General features: G+C 36.5%; 1 protein-coding gene across 14 annotated transcripts in view; it reads left to right on the top strand.

The window, feature by feature from the left end:
* The window catches only part of CSNK1G3 (casein kinase 1 gamma 3), a 65,655-nt gene that overhangs the window by 28,516 nt on the left and 13,175 nt on the right, over window positions 1-23,964 (top strand). For all 14 annotated transcript variants that reach the window (XM_026673729.2, XM_087958015.1, XM_087958010.1 and 11 more), the window contains 8 exons: window positions 5,113-5,182; window positions 6,927-7,075; window positions 8,515-8,749; window positions 10,302-10,387; window positions 10,487-10,571; window positions 16,738-16,886; window positions 20,286-20,381; window positions 23,503-23,598. In XM_026673729.2, coding sequence (XP_026529514.1) covers window positions 5,113-5,182; window positions 6,927-7,075; window positions 8,515-8,749; window positions 10,302-10,387; window positions 10,487-10,571; window positions 16,738-16,886; window positions 20,286-20,381; window positions 23,503-23,598 — 966 coding nt within the window. The remainder of the gene's footprint in view (window positions 1-5,112; window positions 5,183-6,926; window positions 7,076-8,514; window positions 8,750-10,301; window positions 10,388-10,486; window positions 10,572-16,737; window positions 16,887-20,285; window positions 20,382-23,502; window positions 23,599-23,964) is intronic.

Here is a 23,964-nt window from a genome sequence, read left to right as displayed (position 1 = left end):
AAGGAACAAAAACCTTGTAATGCTTTTACAAAATAATTAGCTGTGATAAGCACAAGCCTTGCCAAACTGTGTGAGGCTTGCCAAAAGGTAACAGACAAAAAATAATTTGCAAGACAAAAATGTTCAAATACAAACTCAGGATACTGGAACGTCCATGAGGCTGGAGTTTCAAAACTTCTTTGCCTTCTGCAAAGAAGGTTAGTTTCACAGCTGGCTTTTATCTTATTGAAGGTAGGGCCATTACCTTGCAGCCTTACTCCCAAGTTGCCCATGCTGTTGTAACAGTTCTTTCCTCCGAGCAATCCTGCACACACGCGCACTTGGCACAGGCTCCTCGGGAACCTCCTCATCACTGCTGCCAGCCCCCACAATCTCTGAAGGCAGCAGTCCACTCCCTAATGGTCCTGGCCCCTCATCTGAGTCCTCGCTCTCGTGAGCCGTCTGCACCTGCTGCTGGCTAACCACAACACTGTCTTTGATCTTGGAGGGAATTATCCTTCCCCATTCAAGATAGATGTATAACTTGGGGGTCTTTCTGAGTTGCAGCTACTATTTAATTCATCTTTGCACAGATCCATCTTGTATGCCGCCTGTGTTCTTTCCTGACAATCACTCATGTCCTGGATATCTGAGAAATTAGTTGTCTTCAATTGTTTCTGCCCATCCAATACATTTCAGCAAAGTGGCTGTGCTTCAGGTCACATCCATTAAACATTGCCATCTTGTCGAACCTAGGAAATGGTGCCTTCTCTGTTGTGTCTTCTACCATCTGAAACAGCTTCCCCCTCAAATATAAGGGCAGAGCTATCGTAGGGTTCCAGAAAGCTTTGGAAACTTGTCAGGTCTCATGTCTGAGGTTGATGTTTGTTATTTAATGAACCCTGTTTTGTTGATTTTGTTGTTTATTGTTGGTTTAGTCTGGAATGACAAATTTAACATTTTAGCTCTTTTATGTTTTTTTCTAGTTATGCATGCTTCCCAGAACCTACTGGAGTTGGATGGTCAATACATTTAATTAGAAATGAATGAATGAATGAATTGAATGAATGAAACAAAACACAACATGGAATAAAGATAAATTATTCAGATTGATTAATTGGAACTGCTGTACTTAGAGATCTCCATCTTGGAGATAATCTCAGCTATTTTTTTTTCACTTGCCTCAACTTTGCTCTCTTATGAGATAATACTTATAATGCCCCTGTTGCCGAGCAGGTTAAAGTAACTCTATGATCTTAGTTTGAGTTTGGTTTATTATTTTAAAGTATTCTATCTTTGTTAGGTGCTTTGACATGTCCTTGTGATTCATTTCTTGAGTATAACTTGGATTGTTTTGGAGCCAATTTTGGTATATGATTTCTTTCGGTCATTTTAGTAATTTTAAGTTCTAGCTTTGTGTGGATTTTACAGATATACATCTTGGGTTGTATACTGTCCAGTTGAAGGTAATCTTTGTATTTTTTCTATATCTGTTTTTATTCTTTATTAATCCTGCTGCAACTTGCATAGCTAGAATATATTCATTTTTCTGTGTTTCCCTTTATAATATATTGGCAGTCAACTATGCTATCTACTTAGTTGGAAAGTGAAATCTTCCAGTGTTGTCTGTGGATTAAAACACTTTGTCAAAAAGAGGAATCTTTTTTCCTGCATACGTTCAAGCTTAAGTATAACTTCCAGAAATTTCTAAAATGTTGGAATGTTAGCCAACCTCTGTCTTTGTTATGCGAAAGACTTCAAATAGCCTTAGGCCTCTGTTATTCCTATAAACCTTAGAAGTCCAAATTACTTTCCAGTTAATAAAGGCATTGTTTGAACTTTTTTATGCCATTTAAGCAGTAATGAGTTTACTTTCTTTTTATTATTGAATAAGGGTGGAATTTATGGTTGATTTGCTAAATAAAGTGCTTCTTTTAATGAAATGGGAAAAGAGAGGAGATGTGAAGGCATAAAATAAAAATGCAATGTTTTTTCTTAACATTTTATTTTTGTTATTGGTTAAATTGAAAGAAAAAGATTGATACATAAAATGCTATGCTTTAAATTAGTGATCCCCAACCTTTCTTATGCCGTGGCCCGATATCCCCAACCTTTTTTATGGCGTGGCCCGGTACCGGCATTAGCTGGGCGCCGCCATCTTTTTTTGATGAAAAAGTGCTTCCGGTGACCTCACCAGAAGCACTTTTTCATCAAAAAAGATGGCGCGCCAGCGCTCTGGTGAGCTTTTCCGGGTAGAAATGGCTTTCTCCGGAAAAGCTCACTAAGCTAGCGCCGCCATCTTTTTGATGAAAAAGTGCTTCCGGTGAGCTTTCTACCTGGAAAAGCTCACCGGAAGCACTTTTTCATCAAAAGATGGCGGCGCCCAGCAAACCAGCGGCCTGGTAGGACAGTACCGTTCCGCGGACCGGTGGTTGGGGACCCCTGCTTTAAATGATAATTACCCTACAATATTTCAGACAGTTGCTTTCTAACAGGTTTTAAACCAGAAACTGCTGCCAATAAGGTAGAAAAAAACATGCCCAGACCCACTTGAATAAATAGGTTTTTAAACTCCCTTTAAAGCGTTATCAAACCATCACAAAAATGAAAGAACAATTCCAATATCGTGGGGTCAAGAGCCTGCAGTCTGGAAGCTGTATTTGTACAGAATTTCTAATCTATATAAAAAAGGCCTTGCTCAAATGTAGGAAGAGAGTGATTATAGAGAAGCTAGCAGGCAAATTCTGATGGATTTGTGTCCAGAAGCTCTTAAATAAAAGCATTGGTAATTTAAACTGGATGATTGCTTGAAATGGGAATCAGAGGAGTAATGAGACATAAGTATAGCATGGAAGGTTTAGAAATATCCAGGTGTAGTATTCTGGATTCAAAGGAAGGAGAGAGAAGTCAGGAACATCTGCAATAATATGACTGCACCAATAATATATATGTATTAAACTCCCTGATCCTATAAATACTTACGAAGCAAAAATATACAACTTTCTTTGTGAGAGAGCTGTAAATTGGAAGGGAATTGACCGAACATAAGTCAAAAACCTGAGGCTTCAGTGGAGGACACTGGAATCATTTGGGAATTAGTAGACTGGGGCAAAAAACAAAGAATGAAAGGGACCATCAGACTATAACATACTAATCTCCATATACAGTGATGTGATGAAAGGAAATTGAAGATGAAACATTAATAAGACATTTCAATACAGCTGACTGTGTACTCATCAAAGACTCAAAGATTCAAAAGACTAACAGAACTGAATATCATCAGCATTGGGTGAGAATTAATTTCTTACAATGATAAGCCTAGCAGTAATTACCAAATGCAACTAATCATTGGATAACCATAAGTAAGGCACATAAAAGAAGAAGAATATTAAAGGTAAGCAAAATAGATTCCAGGACTGATTCTCAAGGGTGCCACACAGGATGCATTTCTTAAAGTACAGTATACTAGCTTGCATTTGCAGTAAAAGATACATTCAATTAATAAAAGATTCATCACCACGTATTATTTTACAGATAAATCTAATTATAGTATGCATAGCAAAACATACATTGGTAGTTTAAATTGAATGCTGGCTTGACATGGGAATCGGTGGAGTAATGAGACATAAGTATAGCATGGAAGGTTTAGAAATACCCAGGTGTATTCTGGATTCAAAGGATGGTGAAAAAAGCCAGGAGCATCTACAAAAAGATGACTGGATGTCTTTCAATTCTCTCACACACAAACCCCACCCCCAAATTATTGTCTTCTATTTCAAATTTTTTGGAGATTTTGACTGCCTCAGACAGTTTTTTCTCTTGCATGCCCTTAAATATTGTTCAAGTCTGCTCTGGAAAGTTATAGAATATTACTTTAATAATTTTAGGTATTGAACTGGAATGTTAATATATCTTGAAGTATACAGAGAATAAAAATTCTGATATTTAAATTACTTGATACAGAACAAAATATGGTAAGATAGGCCTGGTGTGAAGAGATTACTCTTAACACGCCCCCTAACTATATAATAGTAGGTACTGACTGTATAAATACTGCAGTACAAAACTTTCTAGAAAGTAGGTACTCTTAGAGAGAAACTCTATTTGAAGTTGTGGTAGAAATCACATGACTGCATCTGATAATCTTAGCCACTGCCTAGTCTGTTACCGGAAAAGCAATTTAGGCCTTTACTTGGTGGTGGGATTCAAATAATTTAACAACCGGTTCACCCAGGGTCAAGTTGGCTGTTGTGGGAGGTGCTGCGCTGCAATGGAGGAACAGGCAATGAAGCAGCTGGTACGAGGAAAGGAGGAGGAGCAGGGAAAAGAAAAAGGGAAAGTAGCCTTCTCCTTCCCTTGAGCCGACCGCTGCATTGCCCATTTTTCCATTGCAGTGCAACACCCAGGATCGACTTTGATAGTGTGTGTGTGTGTGTGTGTGTGTGTGTGTGTGTGTGTGTGTGTAATTTAACAACTGGTTTGCCTGACTGGTGCAAACTGAATTCCACCACTGCCATTACTGAATATGCAAAGCTTTGAACCTGGCTCAGTAGCTAATAGGTAGGTCACATAGTTGATTCAAAACTGGTATTGTATGGGCATACCTAGGTATGTCACTGTAACTTCAATATCAGGAACTTGTGCAGACCCATATAAAATCGTATTGCAGTAATTTAAACATGGGTGATGGTGGCTAGCCTATTTTCCAGAAAACAGTAAACATATTTATCAATCAGAGCTGGTAATACATGTTTATAGCTATAGAGATCAGTTTATCCTTCAGTAAGATTGATGAATCTTTCAACATTTCAAACAATATCCTTGTTCTATAAGAGGTATATGGTGCCAACTAGAATAACTATATATCACATGCTGACTGGGAAATTCTGGAAGCTGAAGTCCACACAGTTGCTGAGATTAGAAACAGTGTATGTACTGTATATTTTGTAATAATTTAGGCATGCATCTGATTCAGAGTGCTTAGGCATTCTTTCAGGGAGAAAGTAAGGGGCAATTACTCGTGCAGGAAATGAGTTACCTATCTGCAAATAAATCTATTTCTGCCTGACACTTTTTATTATCAGTATTAGTGTAGATTTTGGGTTTCAAAATGGAAATTTTTGGTTTTTCCAGGAGCCAATGAAGTCAAGAGCACCACAACTGCACTTGGAATACAGATTCTACAAGCAGCTAGGATCTGGAGGTAAGTATAATTTGTAGTGGAATAAAATTATTATTGAAACAAACATGTATTGGTGTGTGTGTGTGTGTGTGTGTGTGTGTATACAGACGAACACAATACAGAAGCCTGATGATGGCAGATGAAATTCTGCCGAAATGTTGCTACAACTTTAAAAGCACAACTATAATGACGTGGGAAAATACCCAAACAAAGCTGAATAACATACATGTAAGTACCCGCGATAACTTAAGGACATACACACACACACACACACACACACACACACACACACACACACAAAATACTGGTTTATGCCACTGACTGTATCTTTGTCAGAAATATGAGAAAGTTTTCTAGATAAGTCCTCAGACACACTACTGTAAATCTGATAAGGCAGTCAGGCTAGCTTTTGTCCTTTCCTTGACAGGCAAGATTTGATCAGTTCTTACTCAGCCTTTTAAGTCAACTTGCAGCTGAAAGCTAAATAACTTGATTAATTAATTATTTCTAATTGTCTAGCTTTAAATATATTTTAATTATTTAAATAACAAAACTTTGTTTTTATCAATATTTTACTAAGCGATATCTATTAAATTGGGAACTTCTCATTTAGATTATGAAATCTTATTAGAATATTTTTGCTATACAAGACAATGAAACATTTAAAGATATGTGTTATTGATACATAGTAAATTACACATTTTACTGCAGTGACATTTAGCATTTGCCTGATAAGGTATTCACAGGTAAAACCACCCATCAAAGTACCTTTGTCTCCATAATTCATCCTTTTCTAAGTGCCTAATTGAAAAAGGAGTTAATGTCCTTTAACCATATGTGGTTATAGGTTTGATACTACATATACAAGGTGAATGTTTCATTTTTTTTAAGCTATAGTAAGCTTTGATAAGGCATAATCTATTTAAATAAGATGCTCTATTTCTCATGGACAAAGCTAGTTAAAAATTTAAAAGCATTTTATATACATATTTCCCATGATTAGCATTATAAAAGTCATCATTGTAGGATAAGGTTTTGTAACAACAAATTTATAATAAATTTAAGATTTTACTGATTTTTTAAATGGACCTATTTGCTATTTTAGATACTAATGAAAGGTGAAAATACTTTTGATTTGGAAATACTTACATATTAACATAGTTTGTGGTCCTCAAAGCTTTTAAATTAAGTATATTTACTGGTGAGGCTTGCCGCAAAAAGCATTAGCTATTCCTTCATTTTCTATTAAAGCAGTCTCATTAAAATTTTTATCTATAATGAAATGGGAATTTGTTACAATGAAATTTGAGGAGATACAGTGATTTTTAGGAGAAATAATAACCTTTGTTACAGGTTATGCCTTTGTACATATTTTACCCAGATTCATTGTTTGATTTGCTTACCCAAAATCTAAGGGAACAGAACAGAAATTCTAATATTAAAAGAATTAATAATGTCAAATGTTGGTACTTTGTATAGTTAATAAACCCATAAACATCTTGTTGTACTGAATATTATGTTCTTCCATATATTTAAGCTTTTCACTTGATACTGATTCTATGGAAATTGTTAAATAATAGACTGAGACTGAACTGTTTTGAAATTCCATGGAGGGATGTTGTTGCCTGTCATGTTTTTCATTGAATAATTACAACTAAGCAGGATAAGTTGTCATTTGCAAATATTTTAGCTAAGATAAAGAAAAGTCTGTTTAGGAACTGGATGCAACTAAATTTGATGAATACCATTTGTTTTCACTTTTTAGATGGAATACCTCAGGTTTATTATTTTGGCCCTTGTGGCAAATACAATGCCATGGTGCTGGAACTACTGGGACCTAGTTTGGAAGATTTATTTGATTTGTGTAATAGGACATTTTCCCTGAAAACTGTACTTATGATAGCCATACAACTGGTGAGTATAGCTTCTCTATAAATTGTCGTCTGTAAATAATGTAAAAATATCAAGAATGCACAAAAAGCTTTTGAGTTATTGAGTTCCTGTTGTTTTTTGAGATTGTTTCTCTTCCTGCTGATGTTTCATTACCAGTCTAGGTAACATTAGTGAATGGGGGAGTGGAGTTTGCTAACTGTTTATAAGTGATAGGTTATGTTATCTGCTTTGATTTGGACATTATTTTTCCTTGACTGATTTGGGGGCTTTATTATTTTAAACTATGGAGACATGTTTGACTTTGAGGTTGCTTTCATTAAAAAATAATAGAGTGGGATGTTATCTTTTACTTTGTAGTTTCTTTTTAACTGGTATTGGTTCCTTATCTGGGTATTGATTAATAGGTGTGTGATGAAAAAGGATGTGTTCATTTTTTCTTTTATGTTTGGTTCTTTGATTTCTTAAAAGGTTTGTACATGGAGCTTATTTCAATATATCTTTTAATGGGTGATTAATTAGGGTTCTATGCTTTTAGGAATTCTCTTATCATTTTTTCGTCTGATTTAATCTAAGATGTCTACAGTTTCCCAATTCAAAAAGTGGGTTAAACTTGTCTGTTGTGAAACTTAGGAGTTTTTATCATGTCTTCTAACTGCCAGTTGACATTTACGGATATTTTCTCTCAATTTTTGGCCCCATATAATGGTTTTTACAGTTCTTGCATGATATATATGTGGTCTTTGGGTTTTGCTTAAGTAGCTTTGGATAAATATTGTTTGTTTATAGCTACCAGAATGCAAAGACATTGTTGTAATTTTTTAGTAGTTTTTGAAATGTTGGATATATGATAAAGGTATTTTTTCATAGATTTAGAAGGTAATATAGTTGTTGGTTCTGTATTGCACTAGTATCTATCCATATATGCAAAACCTGCACAACCCATAAAAAAGAATAAGTGTTTAAGTAAAAATAATGAAAAGTTTACTAATGAAATAAATTTGAATTATAGTGTAATTCTCAGGCAGTACCTTTTTTTACGTATGAATGGTACAAGTGTAAGCAGACTATTCTCAACTCTATGGATATCTGGCAGCCACAAGACATTAGAAGTATGCAGATTGAACAAAGCTTTTTTTTTCTGTGTCTATTTTTTCTTCAGTGTTTTAAAGCTTAAAAATGACTTTGTTGTATGTACTATCATTAAGAACACATAATGGCAACCAATGTATAATTTAATGAAGGAATTTTTTAAGGTATTGTTTTTAATGGATAGGTATGTATCACCAGCAGTATTTATATTATGAACCAAAATAAATTAATATTACGAAAGTTTTCATTTTTAATTTCATTCATGAAAAATCTTGGATTTCAAGACAGGAAAACACAGTAACTCATTTGTTTTATTACTAAAGATATGACTATTTTAATTTCTTTAAACTTTCTTTCATTCTGTTTGACAGATTTCACGAATGGAATATGTTCATTCAAAGAACTTAATATACAGAGATGTAAAACCTGAAAACTTCTTAATAGGACGACCAGGAAACAAAACTCAACAAATTATTCATATTATAGATTTTGGGTTGGCAAAAGAGTATATAGATCCAGAAACAAAGAAGCACATACCATATCGAGAACACAAAAGCCTTACAGGAACTGCTAGATACATGAGTATAAATACACATTTAGGAAAAGGTATGTATGTATGTGTGTACGAACATGAACATAGCAGTTTCACTATGGATTTTTGTAAGCAGCTTGTATATTTATAATTATTTTTAAACTTAGTCTATTTCATTCAAATGTGTAAGAGTATGAATATAATTCTTTAATGTTATCAGTGCATGGCAAAATCCTAATTTTTAATAAAAGTTTTTAATAAACTGTCTACTTTTATTCTTCTTAATGAAAGTTTAGCTCTAAACCGCTTGTACAGTTCCTCAGTTTTTCATAATGCAGCATTATTTATTATATTTAAATAGCCATTTACCTCACATATAATGCTCTGGGTGGCAAACACAATTGCAAGTAGTCATTGACTTATGAACACAGGGGAGCATGTCCATTATGGTCATAAATCCTGACAGTCATAAATTAGGTCATCATGTGACCAACCTGATTGCATGCTTATGTTTGCAGCAGGTTGTTACATGACTCATCTTTGTCTTTAACTGAATTCATAGTTGTTAAATGAATGCCACAGTTGTAAAGTGAACCTGTTGTTTTGCTGTGGGATGTTTTTACCAAAAATGTTTTTGACAAAAATGTAAATCATGGTCATGTAACTGTAGGATGCTGCAAATGACTGTGAATGTGGGCTGGTTTCCGAGCCCCCAAAATGTGGTCACAAGGGATGGGTCTGGCCTTTGGAACTGTACCTTTTGGGGAGTTTGTTGTAAATTTGAACAGTTGTTAAATGACCGGTCATAAGTTGATAACTAACAGTAAAACACCAGTAGTAAATTGTAGAAAATAAAACACATTAGAAAATAAGAGAAAATAGCTATCAAGGAGAAACCAATGAACAATAAATTCATTCAATTCAGTAGTCCCAAACTTGAATAATAGGACTTGTGTCAGTTCTTCCATATTTTCATAATGAGGATTTATGTAGTTTTAAAGAAGGTTTACAATTTTCTTTTCTTACTTTAGCTTGTAGATTGCTGGGAAAACTTGTTAAAATGTTGGAGAAATGTTGGTTTCTGGATCTTTGACTCTGGAAATCTGTAATCAAGAGATATAGGAGAAAAAAAGAAAAAGTTCATAACATTCTAATTACCCTGTCTCTGTAAATAAGACCTGTCCCAAAAATTAGCCCTAGCATGTTGTGGGGTGCGTGGGGCATCTCTATCAACCCGCCTTGTGGTATTGGCACTAATGCTCCACGTGGTCTCCTGCCCTGCCACGAGCAAGCAAAAGAAGTGGGTGCCTCATAAATGGGAAAAAATAAGACACCCCCCCAAAAAAATAAGCCCTAGTGCTTATTTTGGGACCCAAAGGAAAATAAGACCCAGTTTTATTTTTAGGGAAACATGGGTAGTTCAGTGATGTGTCAATTAATTAGTTAATGCTTTTACATTTCATGGGATTTGTCAGGTTTACTTGATGGAGTTGTTAACTCCAAATTTGCTGTTTGTTTATAATTTTCAGAAAACATTTTATACAGTTGCATATTTGTACATATTTTCCATTGATTTTATAGATCAATTCAGAAATCTAGCCTTCATATTTTCAATTTAATTTTCAGAGCAAAGTAGAAGAGATGATTTGGAAGCTTTAGGTCATATGTTCATGTATTTTTTAAGAGGCAGCCTTCCCTGGCAAGGCTTAAAGGTAGTATGAAATCTTTTGATTTGCCTTGTTTCTTCTGATATTACCAAAGTTTTATAGAATGTTTCTGAAACAGTTAACTTGATGCTTTTTTTAACTTAGGCAGATACATTGAAAGAACGTTATCAGAAAATTGGAGATACCAAGAGAGCAACTCCCATTGAAGTACTATGTGAAAACTTCCCAGGTAAAGAGTTCTGCCATTGAGTAGGCTGTGAGTGGCTATATTGCTTGTTATACAATATATTATAGTGCCATATAGTGCAATTAATGCTGCAATAATTAGACTCATAGAGTTGGAAAGGCCATTTAGGCCACCAAATAGTTTCCTGCACAGTTTGAGAATTGAAATTAAATCTGTCTAGACTTCCCTTGAACACTGCAAATGATGAGAAGCACATCACTTCTCTGATTATTAACTGCAATGTGAAGCTGCTCATAAGGTTAGGAAGCTTTGTGTAACATTCAGCCAGAATTCCTTCCTGTAAGTTAGATTCACCATTTCCTGTCTTAAGTCTGCAACAAAAGATATTGGGTTTTGACCTAGTTTTTGTGTGACGATTTAATGGGGTATTTTGAAGAATGCTGAGTCTTCTAATATTTCTAGTATTCTGTCATCCTTATTGCTGTTCTCTGAACCTTTTTCATTGTCACTGAATTATTCTTAAATTATATGTCTGGAATGAGACATAGTATTTCATATGATATCCTAACAAAGCAGAATAAAATAGAATAAACTCTTGCTATGAATTGTTTTGTTTCTGTTGTTAAATTTAAACTTTAAATGACATTGCTGACTACAGTATTCAGAATAAAATAGAATAAATTCTTGCTATGAATTGTTCTGTTTCTGTTAAATTTAAAATTTAAATGCACACTGCTGTCTACAGTATTCAGTTTGCAAACATTCAAAGACCTTTAAGTGCCTTTACTAAGGCAAGTATCCTTCAGTCTATATACATACAAGGCATTCAGAAAATCATCAGACCTCGTTGCAGCCTGATTCTACAGTTTTTATCAATTTTTATCATTAATCTATACTTAGTACTCCATAATGACAAAGTGAAAACAGAATTTTAGAAATACTGTAAATTTATTAAAAAGAAAAAACTGAAATGTCATATTGGCCCATGTATTCAAACCCTTTACAACAACACATGAACTTTAGCTCTGGTTCTTCCCATTTCTCTTGATCATTGCTGACATGTTTCTACACCTTGATTGGAGTCTACCTGTGGTAAATTAAATTGATGATTTGGAAAGGCACACACTACTCTATAGAAGGCATCATAGCTGACAATGCATACTGTAGCAAAGCAAAAGCCATGAGGTTGAAGGAATTGCCTGCAGAGCTCAGAGACAAGATTATTGCAAGGCGCTGATCTGGGGAAGTTCAGTAGAATTTCTTCTGCACTGAAGGTTCCTAAGGGCACAGTAGTTTCCATAATTCTCAAATGGAAGACATTTGTAACAACTGAGATTCTTCCAAGAGCCGGTTGACCAGTCAAACTGAGCAATCAGGGGAGAAGAGCCTAAGTAAGAGAAGTGACCAAGAACCTGATTGTCATTCTGACTGAGCTTCAAAGATCCTGTGTGTAGTTGGGACAGAGTTTCAGAAGGACAACCGTCACTGCAGCCATCCACTGATCTGGGCTTTATGGCAGAAGCCTCTGCTCAGTGCAAAACACATGAAAGCCCACTTGGAGTTTGCAAAAAAGCACCTGAAGGACTCTCAGACTGTGGGGAACAAGATTCTCTGGTCTGATTAAATCAAGATTGAACTGTTTGGCCTTAATTCTAAATGCTATGTCTGGAGGAAATCAGGCACCGGTCATCACCTGCCCAATACCATCCTAACCACTGGGATGCATGGTGCTGGCAGCATCATGCTAAGGGAGTGTTTTTTAACAGCAGGGACTAGGACACTGGTCAAGGTTGAGGGAAAGCTAAATGGAGCAAAGTACAGGAATATCCTCAATGAAAACCTGTTCCACGGCACTCAGGACTTCAGCCTGGGCTGAAGTTCACTTTCCAATATGACAATGATCCTAAACATACAGCCAAGACATCACAGGAGTGGCTTAGACAACTCTGTGAATGTCCTAGAATGGCCCAGCCAGAGCCTTGACTTGAACCCTATTGAACATGTGTGGAGGGATCCGAAAATGGCTGTCCATTGACGGTCTCTAATCATCTTCATGAAAAAACCATCCAGGCAAAAATGACAAAGACATAGAATACTTCAGAAATCTTCATGAGATATTTATTAAACATTAAACAATACTTGCTACATTAAAAAAATGTTCTAGGAAAGCCAAACAGACTTTACTCATTTTACTGTATTTCAGAGTTTATTGCTAACATAGCATTGATAATGCCATGTTTGCAGGAAGTTATTTCTATAGTAATGCATCAAGAACCAACTGAACTATTGAAACTCTTAGCAAATAATAATGCAGTGGTACAACGGAGCATTGAAGAAATGGGTAATGATATTGAAAACAATAAAATTCTATGGTTGGATAAAGCTGTGGACAGCAAAGTTTTATTAATGGATTGTATACCATATTTTGAAGATGACTTTATATCCTATAAGAAGATATGCAGCTACAAAAAGTCTTATAGCAAATCAATTTTGGTGCATTAAAAGCATACCTTGAAAATGCCAGTATTCCATTAAGAAACATTATTGCTGTATGTAATTGATAAGAGTTCTACGGAAAGAAAATATTGCAGATTTATGGCATTTTTGAAGAAGCAGCTCCAAACATTTTTTGTATTCATTGTATACTTCACAAGAATTGCTCTGCTGACCATTTTATGTCCAAACATACACAGCTCACTAAATATTGTGGTAAGTGAAATAAATAAGATTAAATCTAAATTTGAAAGAATAAATTATTTCAGGAACTTTGTTAAGACAACAGCAGTTTGTTTCATTTTTTAAACCTGGATATTTGATAGATTTTTAAGACAGCTGTTCGATAGAGCTGTGGAATTATTCAAGATTATGTTTGCATTCTATCATAAGGAAAAGAAAATGGATTTCTGCAATAAATACCAAAATATGAAAAATATATTACTTACTTGTCTGGAATATTTCAGAAATTTAATGAGATTGATTTGAAACATCAAGATAAGCTAGTTACACTTAAGGACTGCAAAAACATTTCTATATATTTTATTGCTGTAAAAAATACAACACAATGAATACATGAACGACTGTTCTATTTCTTTTTTGACCAGATTAAAATTGGCCCTCATGAATCATATTGGTCAGTCTTTCCATTACATTTATAAAGAGCCACTTCAAAGATTGAAAATTAATGTTTGCTTCCATTCAGGATTTGACATCTGAGATGTCTATTTTTTTCCAATTGCACAATATATTGTTTGCTACATCCTAATGCTGGTATATCCAAAGTTGTTACAACTCAAGAAGTTCTGAGTTTTCAGTACATCATTCAACATTATATATGCAATTTTAAATGTTAATTCTATTCTGAAAACAAATTTCAATTACAGAGTTTCTCCACTGAAAATTACATATACAAGTCTCAGTGATTTTGAGATTGTTAATTTCTGTAACAATCTGTGCAGACATATATTTCAGTTCTATTCAGAGATGCTAATGCTGTAGAAAATTTTCAATAACATTGTACTGTAGGAAGAAGTTAATTAGTGACATAAGACTAGATCAAAATGACATAGTCAAAAGATGTACCTATTATAACTTGTATGGGTTTGTTAGATAACATTGATGGCCTCTGTTTACTGAATGCGTTCAAGTGGATGCTGGACACCCATTTGTCGGACATGCCTTAATTTGGGTTTCTCTAGTAAGCAAGATATTGAAATATTTTCCATGATTTTATTTTGTTAGATCTGTGCAAATAATTTGATGCATTATAATCTGAGTGACACATGCAATTGATAAAATGTGCTTGTTTAATCATTCAATTCCTATATTTTGGTATACTATTGGCATTAGGAAAAAAAATATGTTACCTTTAGCCAAACAATCATCCAAAATACAATCAATATTATAGCTGTCATGATTAGACATTTGATTTGGTTATCTAAATTTTATCTTTTTTCAGGCTGGAAAATAGAAAGGAAATAATCCATTGATACAGTCATAAGAGACAGATTTATTGTTTGGTTTTCATATTGTCCTGAAGAAATTTGGGAAACTTTCAGACTCTTAAGACATGATCTTCTACTTAATTTAAAGCAGAGGTCTTTTGGACCTCAGGAACCACCAAATTCATAATTTTAAATCCTGAGGACCACTAATATGAATACAGCATGCCGCTCACTGAAGTGCCTGGACACTAACTGATGGGATGGGGTCCTTCAGGCACTTAGCTTGGCTGCCTCTTTTGCAAGCTTAAATATTTGAAGAGTAATTTGGACCCGTTTCCCACAGAAACAAAACACTGGGATCTCTGATCTCTCTTCCCCCCCCTCTTTCTCCCTCTTTTTCTTTCTTTCTCTCTTTCCACTTCCCCTGTCCCGGGGGTGGGGGGAAAGGAACGTCTGAATTGGTGCTGGGTGCTGGGAATCTGATGTCTGGAGACCGACGAGCCACGTGCTGAAGACCAGATGGCTGGCGGGGAGGTGGGGGCAACAGAGGTGATACCAGCAGTGGGCGGATTGATGTGGGCAGGAGATCGTGGCATCGGAGCCCTTCCTGGTTGTTTCCTGGCCAGCGAGGGGGTGGGAGTGGGGGGAAAGGAACCTCTCACCTGGTTTACCTCCTGCCTTCATGCATTGAGGAGGCCGACCGGCTGCCAGCAATGCCCTCAGTTGAAGATGTTGTGAGGGCGAGGCTTGACCTCTCCCCTCAGGAGCCACTAAGTGCTCACCGCCCCTCTGGCAGCCACCAAGCTTTCTCCTTCCCGCTGGGTATGTGAAAGCTTTTGGCGAGGAGGAAGAGAAGCATGGTGGGAAGAGGCTTGGCGGGTGCTAGAGGGGCGGTGAGTGCTTTGTGGCTCCTGAGGAGAGGGGTTGAGCCTCCCCTCACAACATCTTCACTTGAGGGCATTGCTGGCAGCCTCTTCCTGTGGCTCAGGAGGTCCGTGCTTTTCCCGCTGGTGCTCAGCCTCCTCGATGTGTGGAGGCAGGAGGCAGCAGCCACGACATGGGTTTGCTAGGGAGGCTGCAAGATTACCCCACCTCCCTGCCAGCCATCTGGTCTTCAGCATGTGGCTCGTCGACCTCTGGACATCAGATTCCCACCACCCAGCACCAGTTCAGGGGTTCCTTTCCCTCCCTTCCCCACCCTCACAGGCCAGGGAACACCCGGGAAGGGCTCTGATGCCGCAATCTCCTGCATGCTACCCTCCCTGAGTGCATCAGTCCATCCGTTGCCGGTATCACCCCTGTTGCAGACATGAGTTCTCTGCGGACCACTAAAATTTTCTCACAGACCACCAGTGGTTCGTGGACCACCAGTTGGCGCCCTCTGATTTAAAGAATACAATTTAAAGAATAAAATGAAAGGCAGTTACAATTTATTATTTTGGGCATTAAGGTTACCATTATATGCATCATTTGTTGGGACTAAATCTGGAAATTGCAATGTACAGAAGCAATTACTAATTATTCCCAATAACTATGAGACAACACACTCTTCTAAATTTATCTCCTGATTCTTTTTGATAATATATATATTTTAAAATAGAATATTTATGAAAAAAATATCTGAAATGCATTTGGATTGAGATATTTTCATAAATTTTAAATAAAAGTTTTTCACCTTGTGTATCCTTTTAAACACCACTGATATTTCCTTATTTAATAAAGATGATAAAGAACAAATAAAAATCATGAGAATATAGGTCTTTCAGCATATTGCAACAGCAATATTGCTGGCTATCAATTTTGGAACAGTGATAACATGCTGTGATATGAATGACGTCATCCGAACTCTCAAAGTTTCATCTACTGATATCCCCAAAGCAATATTACTTTCACTAATTTTTATCCATTAATATTGTAATTGAACTGGCTACAACATTGTTGACATTTGTTATATTTATAACAAATCATATTTGTTTATAATGTTTATTTATTTACAGTGATTTTTCACTTCCCCCCAGTGGAAAAATAGCCTGATCGGAAAAGGTTCTCCCTATTTGTGATAATTTCTTATCACAAATTTGTTAGAAAGAACATACAATTTGAATAAATATAATTGATAAGATTAGAAGTATATATATAAAATGCTAATTTATTAATTATTAATTTATAAAGATATTTTCTCTTTTTACACAAAAAAGCTGAGACTTACAGTAATGAGACTAATTTTTCTAGCAGTTAATATTACCAATGCTTCTTTATTCCTGTAGAAGAAATGGCTACCTATCTTCGTTATGTGAGAAGGCTAGATTTCTTTGAAAAACCAGATTATGACTACTTAAGAAAGCTCTTTACAGACTTATTTGATCGGAAGGGTTATATGTTTGATTATGAATATGACTGGATCGGTAAACAACTGGTAAGTATAGTTCAATATTTTTTTTATATTCTTAAAAAAACTGAATGTTCTAACAGACAGTATAAAAATATAGTAGCCTTTATTTAGCTTATATTATGTTTTATTGTTCCATTCTTTATGATAAGATTATATCTTAGCTTTCTAAGCATTGGCACAAAGTGGCTGTAAAAAGGCATAGCATAGTTAGCATTTTGTAAAAACCATTCAGTTCACTATTAAAACTAATTCAAATTAGAATGGCCCTGTTAAATAGAAGGTGTTGATTCATTTCCTTATAAAAATGAAGTAAGGTTTAGTGTAGGGCTGTCAAACTTCAGGCCTGTGGGCCAAATGCGTCACATGCTGACCAGGGGTGGGATTCAACCAGAGTAACTACCGGTTCGGTGATTTACAGTTTTGCCCTGACAGCTTAGCAGCGGTAAGCACTTTTTCCCTGCTTTTTCAACCGCAGCTGTGCCGCACAAAGCAGCTGAGGTTGAAAAAGCAGGAAATAAAGGACAGGCAAGAGCCCAGGCGGGCGGGTGGGCCAAAACAGCAGCAGCTGCTGCTCTTCAGAACCGGTAGAAACCTACCCCTGATGTTGGCCATGCCCACCCCCAGTTTAGTGAAGGGGGAAAAAGTCCTGATACAACACATGACACTACCATGATGACGTGAGTTTGATATCCCTGATTTAATGCCTATTCTTGAGAAGAACGTACTTCTCTTATGTGCCAAACAGGGAAGAATTGAAATGTGAGCAACATGATGTCCTGAATATTTTGTTAGCTTTTGGTCATAACCAGTTCGTCAATTAGCACATATTTACAATGGTTGCAGTGTCCTGGGGCCATGTGATCACCATTTGCAATCTTCCCAGTTACCGTCTGACAAGCAAAGTCAATGGGGGAAGTCAGATTCATGTAATAACCATGTGATTCACTTAACAACTGCAGTGATTCGCTTAACAACTGGGGCAAAAAGTTCATAAAATTGGGAACTCACTTAACAACTGCTTTGTTTAACATTCTCGCCCCAGTTCTCATATGTCAAGGACTACTTCTATGCCTTTGGTACTCTGAGCTTAGTTGTTTGCTTGCTGAAAGATTATTACCAAACTAGGAAACATCATCAGTGCTGTTGAGTGTGGGGTTTGCTTCCTGTTTATATAAAGTATTTTGCCTTACTAGTATTGGTAGAGGTGTGGTTTTTACTTTGGTAGTTTTTTGATCAGGGTATTTTTTTCTGCTTCATAGCTAATTCATCTGGTATTAATCCCTACTTATTTGAGTGTTGGCTATTGGAAGGTGGGGGAATGTGTTTTGGTCTTTTTTGTTTCCTTCTTAGCTTTTTGTTGTTTCTTTTGAATTGTAACTATAGTTTATTATTATATGTCGATTGATCACTGATTCGTTTGCAAGCCAAGCTTCCAGAAATTCCTTAGCATTTTTGGATTTGGCTTGGTCTAGGGCAGGGGTCGCCAACCTTTTGGACCTCAGGAACCACCAAACTCATACTTTAAATCCCAAGGACCACTAATATGAATTTTTTTAAAAAAAACATATTTAACATAAAAAGTTTATTTTTTATATTAAATATAAATTTAATATTAAAAAAATAATTTTAATATAAAAATATATAAATATAAATGGAAGAAAAGCAGAGCCATCTCATATCTCCCCCAAGTCAGAGGAAACCTCTCCCTCTTTTGCCAGGTGTGGCTTCCTGGAGTTGAGGGAGGGAAGGAAGCACCAACAAAGACGGGCTCCTATTAACCAGGCAACACGCCTTCCCCTTTGGCCTCCATATAAGAAGGACTCCCTGAGGCTAAGCTCCAGGTTTCTCCCACCGCTTCCAAGCAGGGAAGGGTCCTCCCTGTGTGGAGGCCAAAGGTGGGGGGGGGGGTTGAGCCCAGAAAAGCTCCAGCTCTTGCCTGCACAAACAGGCTAGTTATTAGGAGCCTGTCTTCCTCGGCACTGTTTTGATCTGTTCATTTGGTCTCCCCCCCCCCAACCCCATGTCAAAGGAGAGCCAGCCGGGCTTCTCCTTCCCTCCTACCCTTCCCTCTGCTCCCTTCCCCCCACTCAATCTTACTATGGAACAGAGGAGAGAGAGCAGGAAACATGTGTTGGCTTTTCCAACACGCCTTTCTCTAGCGCTCGCCCACAATTCTTCACATTCCTCCAGGCCTGGCTTGCTGACGGGAGAGAGCAGCCCTGATGTCTCTGCTGCCCCCCCCGAAAAGAAAGCGAGCAGAAACATAGCTCTCGCTGGGGCAAAAGAGCAGAGATTGGAAGGCACAGGCAACAGAAAGCAGCACTTTTCAAAGGTGGCAGCTTCCGTCTTCTCTTGTCTGTGCTTTCCTCGATCTCAGCTCTTTCGCTATGTTTCTGCTTGCTTTTCCTGTGCTTTCCCCGGGCAGCGATGGCTGGGGCCATTGGGGTGGAGCAGCAGAGCAGAGCGCCAAGAGGGACAAAGAAACTGACGATGATGACGCCCCATTCCGGACCTCTGAACTGGATGGTGAGCGCAAACCTGCTCACTCCGCCCCTTCCCACCACCACCAGCCGGTACTTTTCCTGCCCCGGGCTGTCCCTACAGCCCATGGCCATTGAGGAAGAGCCCAGGCCAGGAGAGGCAAACTGGAAGGTATGAGAGTGCCACGCAAATGCAAGTAGCTCCTGCACCTTCCGGACATCTCCATCGCCGCTTCAACCCGCCTGTGCCGCCAGCCCCCTCTTGTGCAACAGCACCATTACCTCTTCCTGGCTGGCGAGAGCTACACTACTTTTTGCAGGGTTGCACTTGGCTGAAGGGTGGGAACCAGTGGGTGGGCAGGCCATAATCCAGGGCGCAGCCTGGATTAATTGCTTTGGGGGGACATTTCTCTGCAGCCCACCAAAATTTTCTCACGGACCACCAGTGGGCTGCAGCCCACCAGTTGGCAACCGCTGGTCTAGGGTACTCTCAGTTTTCCAATTGAAACTGTCGTTGAGTTTGTCCATGTGTTGTGAGATTATGGAATTTGCATTGTGTTTTCTGATTGCTTGTTAGTGTTCATGAATGCAGTGTACTAGTTTGTGTCTGCTTATCCTACATAATAGCTGTTACAGTATTTAAACACTTAAGTTGTACATGGCTTCTTTAGGCTCCTGTTTTCTTTTTTGGGCTATTGGTTCTTTTGATTTACCTAAGATGTTTTAAAGGGATTTAATTGATTTATGTGTTGTGTTGATGAATTTACTTATTATAAGTTAATCTTGTAATAAATCAGTGAAATTATTCCCTCTGTCTACATGTTCCAATACTAAAGGCTTGCTAATAATCCTAATACTAATAATCTTTCACTATTAAAAAATAAATCAAAAGTTACTGTTGTCCTAGTTTTCTTATCACGTATCTGTAATGCGTTTTGTGCAGCCTACTCCAGTGGGTTCCATCCATTCAGATCCTGTGATAACTTCCAATAGAGAAGCACATCCACACAGAGATAAGATGCAGCAGTCCAAAAATCAGGTATGCCATCTAGCAATATCGTATGCCAGTTTCATGTTACATTGTAATAGTAATAGTTTGTGACTAAAATTATATATCATTTGTTTCTTTGAAGAAACATTTAGTAATATCAATGCTTTGATTCTAGACTTTAAATAATCTTGTGTAATACTGTATTGCACAATATAATGTTAAAAATTTATTATATTAGTATAGGCATAATTAAAAGGAATTTGAAAGTTTAATAATGGATTTGAGATTATCCCATTGCTGTCTTCAAAGGGAATTTCCCCTTGTCTTCACAGTGCTTGAACATATTATCATGGGAATTAATTAAAATTCTGTATAATCAGTATCCTCTTTAGGTCAGGATTTGAAGCCAGCTTCAAACTCATATTTTACATATTTTTATTACTGAATTTTATTTCTTTTGGGAGGTAATATTGATGCTCCTAAACTAATTTATTTGGCCTAAGAAAGAGAAAATTCATTCTGTAAAAGTGATCTCACAGCTTTCACTTGGTCTTTTTATAATAATTGAAGATGTTTATTATGACTATTCTGAATCTATTTTTTTAATTTTAAAAAGTAAGCAATGAACTATGAATGTAAAATTAATATTATAATTCCTGTAACTAATTTGGATTTTCTTAGAATTTTTGGAATGAAATATAACCACATGGAAAATAATTTTTGTGAGCAAGAACTGAGTGATAACTTACTATACTGTACTTTATCTTAATTGAGTAATAAGATACTATATTCTTCTTTATGTTAATTTTTATGTTAGCTTGCTCAGGTTTTTCCAGCTCTGTTGCCTAAAACCTGTGAAAGGAAGTGGGGAAGGAACGTAAGGAAGAGGGGGAGGGAAGAAAGTGAGAATGGAAGGAAGGGGGAGTTATGTGAAGTAACAGAGAGGAAGGAAGAAACAGGAAGAAAGGAAATTAAGGGAAGAAAGAAAGATTTCCAACACTCCCTGCCTGCTTGCCACAAGGAAACTCAATAGGGAAGCTGGCAGGAAGTCAGAACGTGCTCCTGCTCCAACTGTTCCTCCCCTGCCCCACTTGCGGTCATCCTGTTTCTCTGTTCCTCACTAAGGAAATATCTCCGAAACAGTGTCCCAATGGGGCACAAGTTTGCTAGTAATAAAATGTATATTAATGTTGTCATCTCGACATTATCTTTAAATGTAAAATAAGTTATAACTTTAAAATATAGTAAGATAGGTTATGGACATATCATGTTTTTAGTATTTAAGCATTAAATTTGACTATAATTTGATACGTATAAGTTAAGGATGCATGCCATGAAAATACTGAAGTTCTCATTTTATTATTTTGTACTCAGTGAAAATTCTTCAGGTGTTTATGAAATGAGGAACGAAACAGTATTTTCAACAGTCTGCCTAAAACATTCTCTTCTCTTTTCTTTCCAGTTTGTAAGACCGAGTGTTCTTTTTTTTTTTTGTTTTTCCCTTTTGTGTATGTAATGTCGATATGTTTTTAATTGTAAATTTAATAAAATTTATTTATAAAAAGAATATTTAAGTGGGCTGTGTCTAGCTATTCTATGTCTTAATGGAACATAACTAAAAACATTTCGAGTATTGTGGCCCTAGGTAGCAGTAGACACCGAGAAAAAGTTCCTTGTTCGCTTTGTTTTTCATACACATGAAGCTGTAAAAATAGATAGAATAGCAATCCATTATTATATCTTTCTCCAAAAGGTGTGTGTATGTACATGTGTGCGTGCCTTTTTCAATTAGCAATTAGTATCTGCATCTACAAATATAAATGTTCTCAATTAAACTGACACTTCATCAAGCACAAATTGAGATGTGATGATGAAGCCAAGCATTACATAAGAATAATAGTATAGCTATGCTGACTGGAGAAAAGTGTTACTTAATTATACAACTACTTTGTATTAACGAACACCACTCATTCCCACTATTATTATTTTGACAGACTCTGCCAATAGCAATACTCACATTTACAGCTCATATACAAAATCAAGAGTTGTTGTTGTACAGTATATACTTATGCAAACTTATATTTCTGCAGAATAAAATGTAGCTGGGATTTAATATTCTGTGATATTTTCAATTTCTGAAAGGGATCCTGAAGTTCAATCTCAAGACAGCACAGAAGTTACTAGAAAGCGAAATACCTTCCATCTGGTTCTCCAAATGCATGCTGGGGATTTCTTATCTGTAGGCAAATGTCCAGATTGCATACATAGTCTCAACAGAGTACACTAAGGCAGCATCATTTCATCACTGTAAATGTACTCTGGTAACTCCACATTAACAAGCACAATAGCTAAGATCAGCAAATAGCTATGATACTCTAAAATCAAGATTAAAAAATAAAATCCCAAAGAGGGCTTGCTTTAGAAATGACGCAGATAGAATATATGCTCAGCAACACAAGCATCAGTTATAGTGACTCTGCGACAATTGCATGTACCTCACAGCACTCCTGTTCTTCCTTTTATGCTTCTATCAAGAAAAATTGAATCTGGAATGGCTACTGACTTAAGCATATGGTGTGTAATTACCTTCCCACTGCTTTGCTCCAGTAGTTCATTTTTCTGTTACCCAAGCATATATTAAACTTGGTATTACATTTAGAAAATAAAACCCTAATCACAGGAAGCAAAAAACAATGAAGTTGCTTAAAGCAATACTTGAAATGATGGCAATAAAAAGCTGAGTTTTTTGTTCCATTCTCAAACACCCTCAGATCATAGGTGTTTTATTTCAGGGAGGTATTGCTTGATCAGCTGATTCAAAATCAAAATGGTTCTTTTTGAAATCATTTCGCACACCTCTAGTTATTCAGAATAATTTAGGAATTATTTTTTTTAAAAAGTGTATAATTTCCAAAATTAGTTCTCCAAATATTTTTATTCTGCATGGGATTCCATGTTTGATGTGTTGTTAAATGACTGCATTGTTATGTATCTTTTTAAAGGGGGGGGGGGCTTTAAACTATTTTTTTTCTGCATTTGTACATGTTTTATTATACATGCTCTTTATTTAGAATAAAATACAATTGATCAGGTGGATGATGTATTTAATATATTTTGGGTTCTTTTTCCTCCTCTTGTATGCATGCTTAATGCATTATATTACTGGCAGTCAACGGACCACAGAGCAGCTTGGGACCCCCATCAGGCCAATCCCCATCACTTGAGAGCTCACCTGGCAGCAGACAGACATGGTGGCTCGGTACAGGTATTTTCTGTTTTTTGCATGACTATTTCTACATCTTTACCTTCTTGGACAAAAATGGCATGTGTTTAGTTGCCACTGAAAATTTACTTCTATTTTTTTCCGTAACTATACGTATTCTGTTATAAAATCCATAATAAAAATATCAGGCAAAATGTGTTTTTGTTTGTACAAGTGCTTGTAGAAGAATAGCCATCTGCATTTTGAGGAAACCAATTTGGATGACTCCTAGGCAATAAAATTGTCACTGACTGGTGTAATGAAAATCGCAGTGCCATTAGAGCTTCAAATGACTGAATATTCTGATCATATGTATCACCCTTTATAGTAACAATTTCTAGGCCCTATTTAATGTCCTTTTATGCTTAT

Source organism: Notechis scutatus, chromosome 2, assembly GCF_049901735.1.
Source record: "Notechis scutatus isolate UNSWTSFEM ecotype Mainland chromosome 2, rNotScu1.2, whole genome shotgun sequence".
Lineage (NCBI taxonomy): Eukaryota > Metazoa > Chordata > Lepidosauria > Squamata > Elapidae > Notechis > Notechis scutatus.
This window is presented reverse-complemented; position numbering and strand designations above follow the sequence as displayed.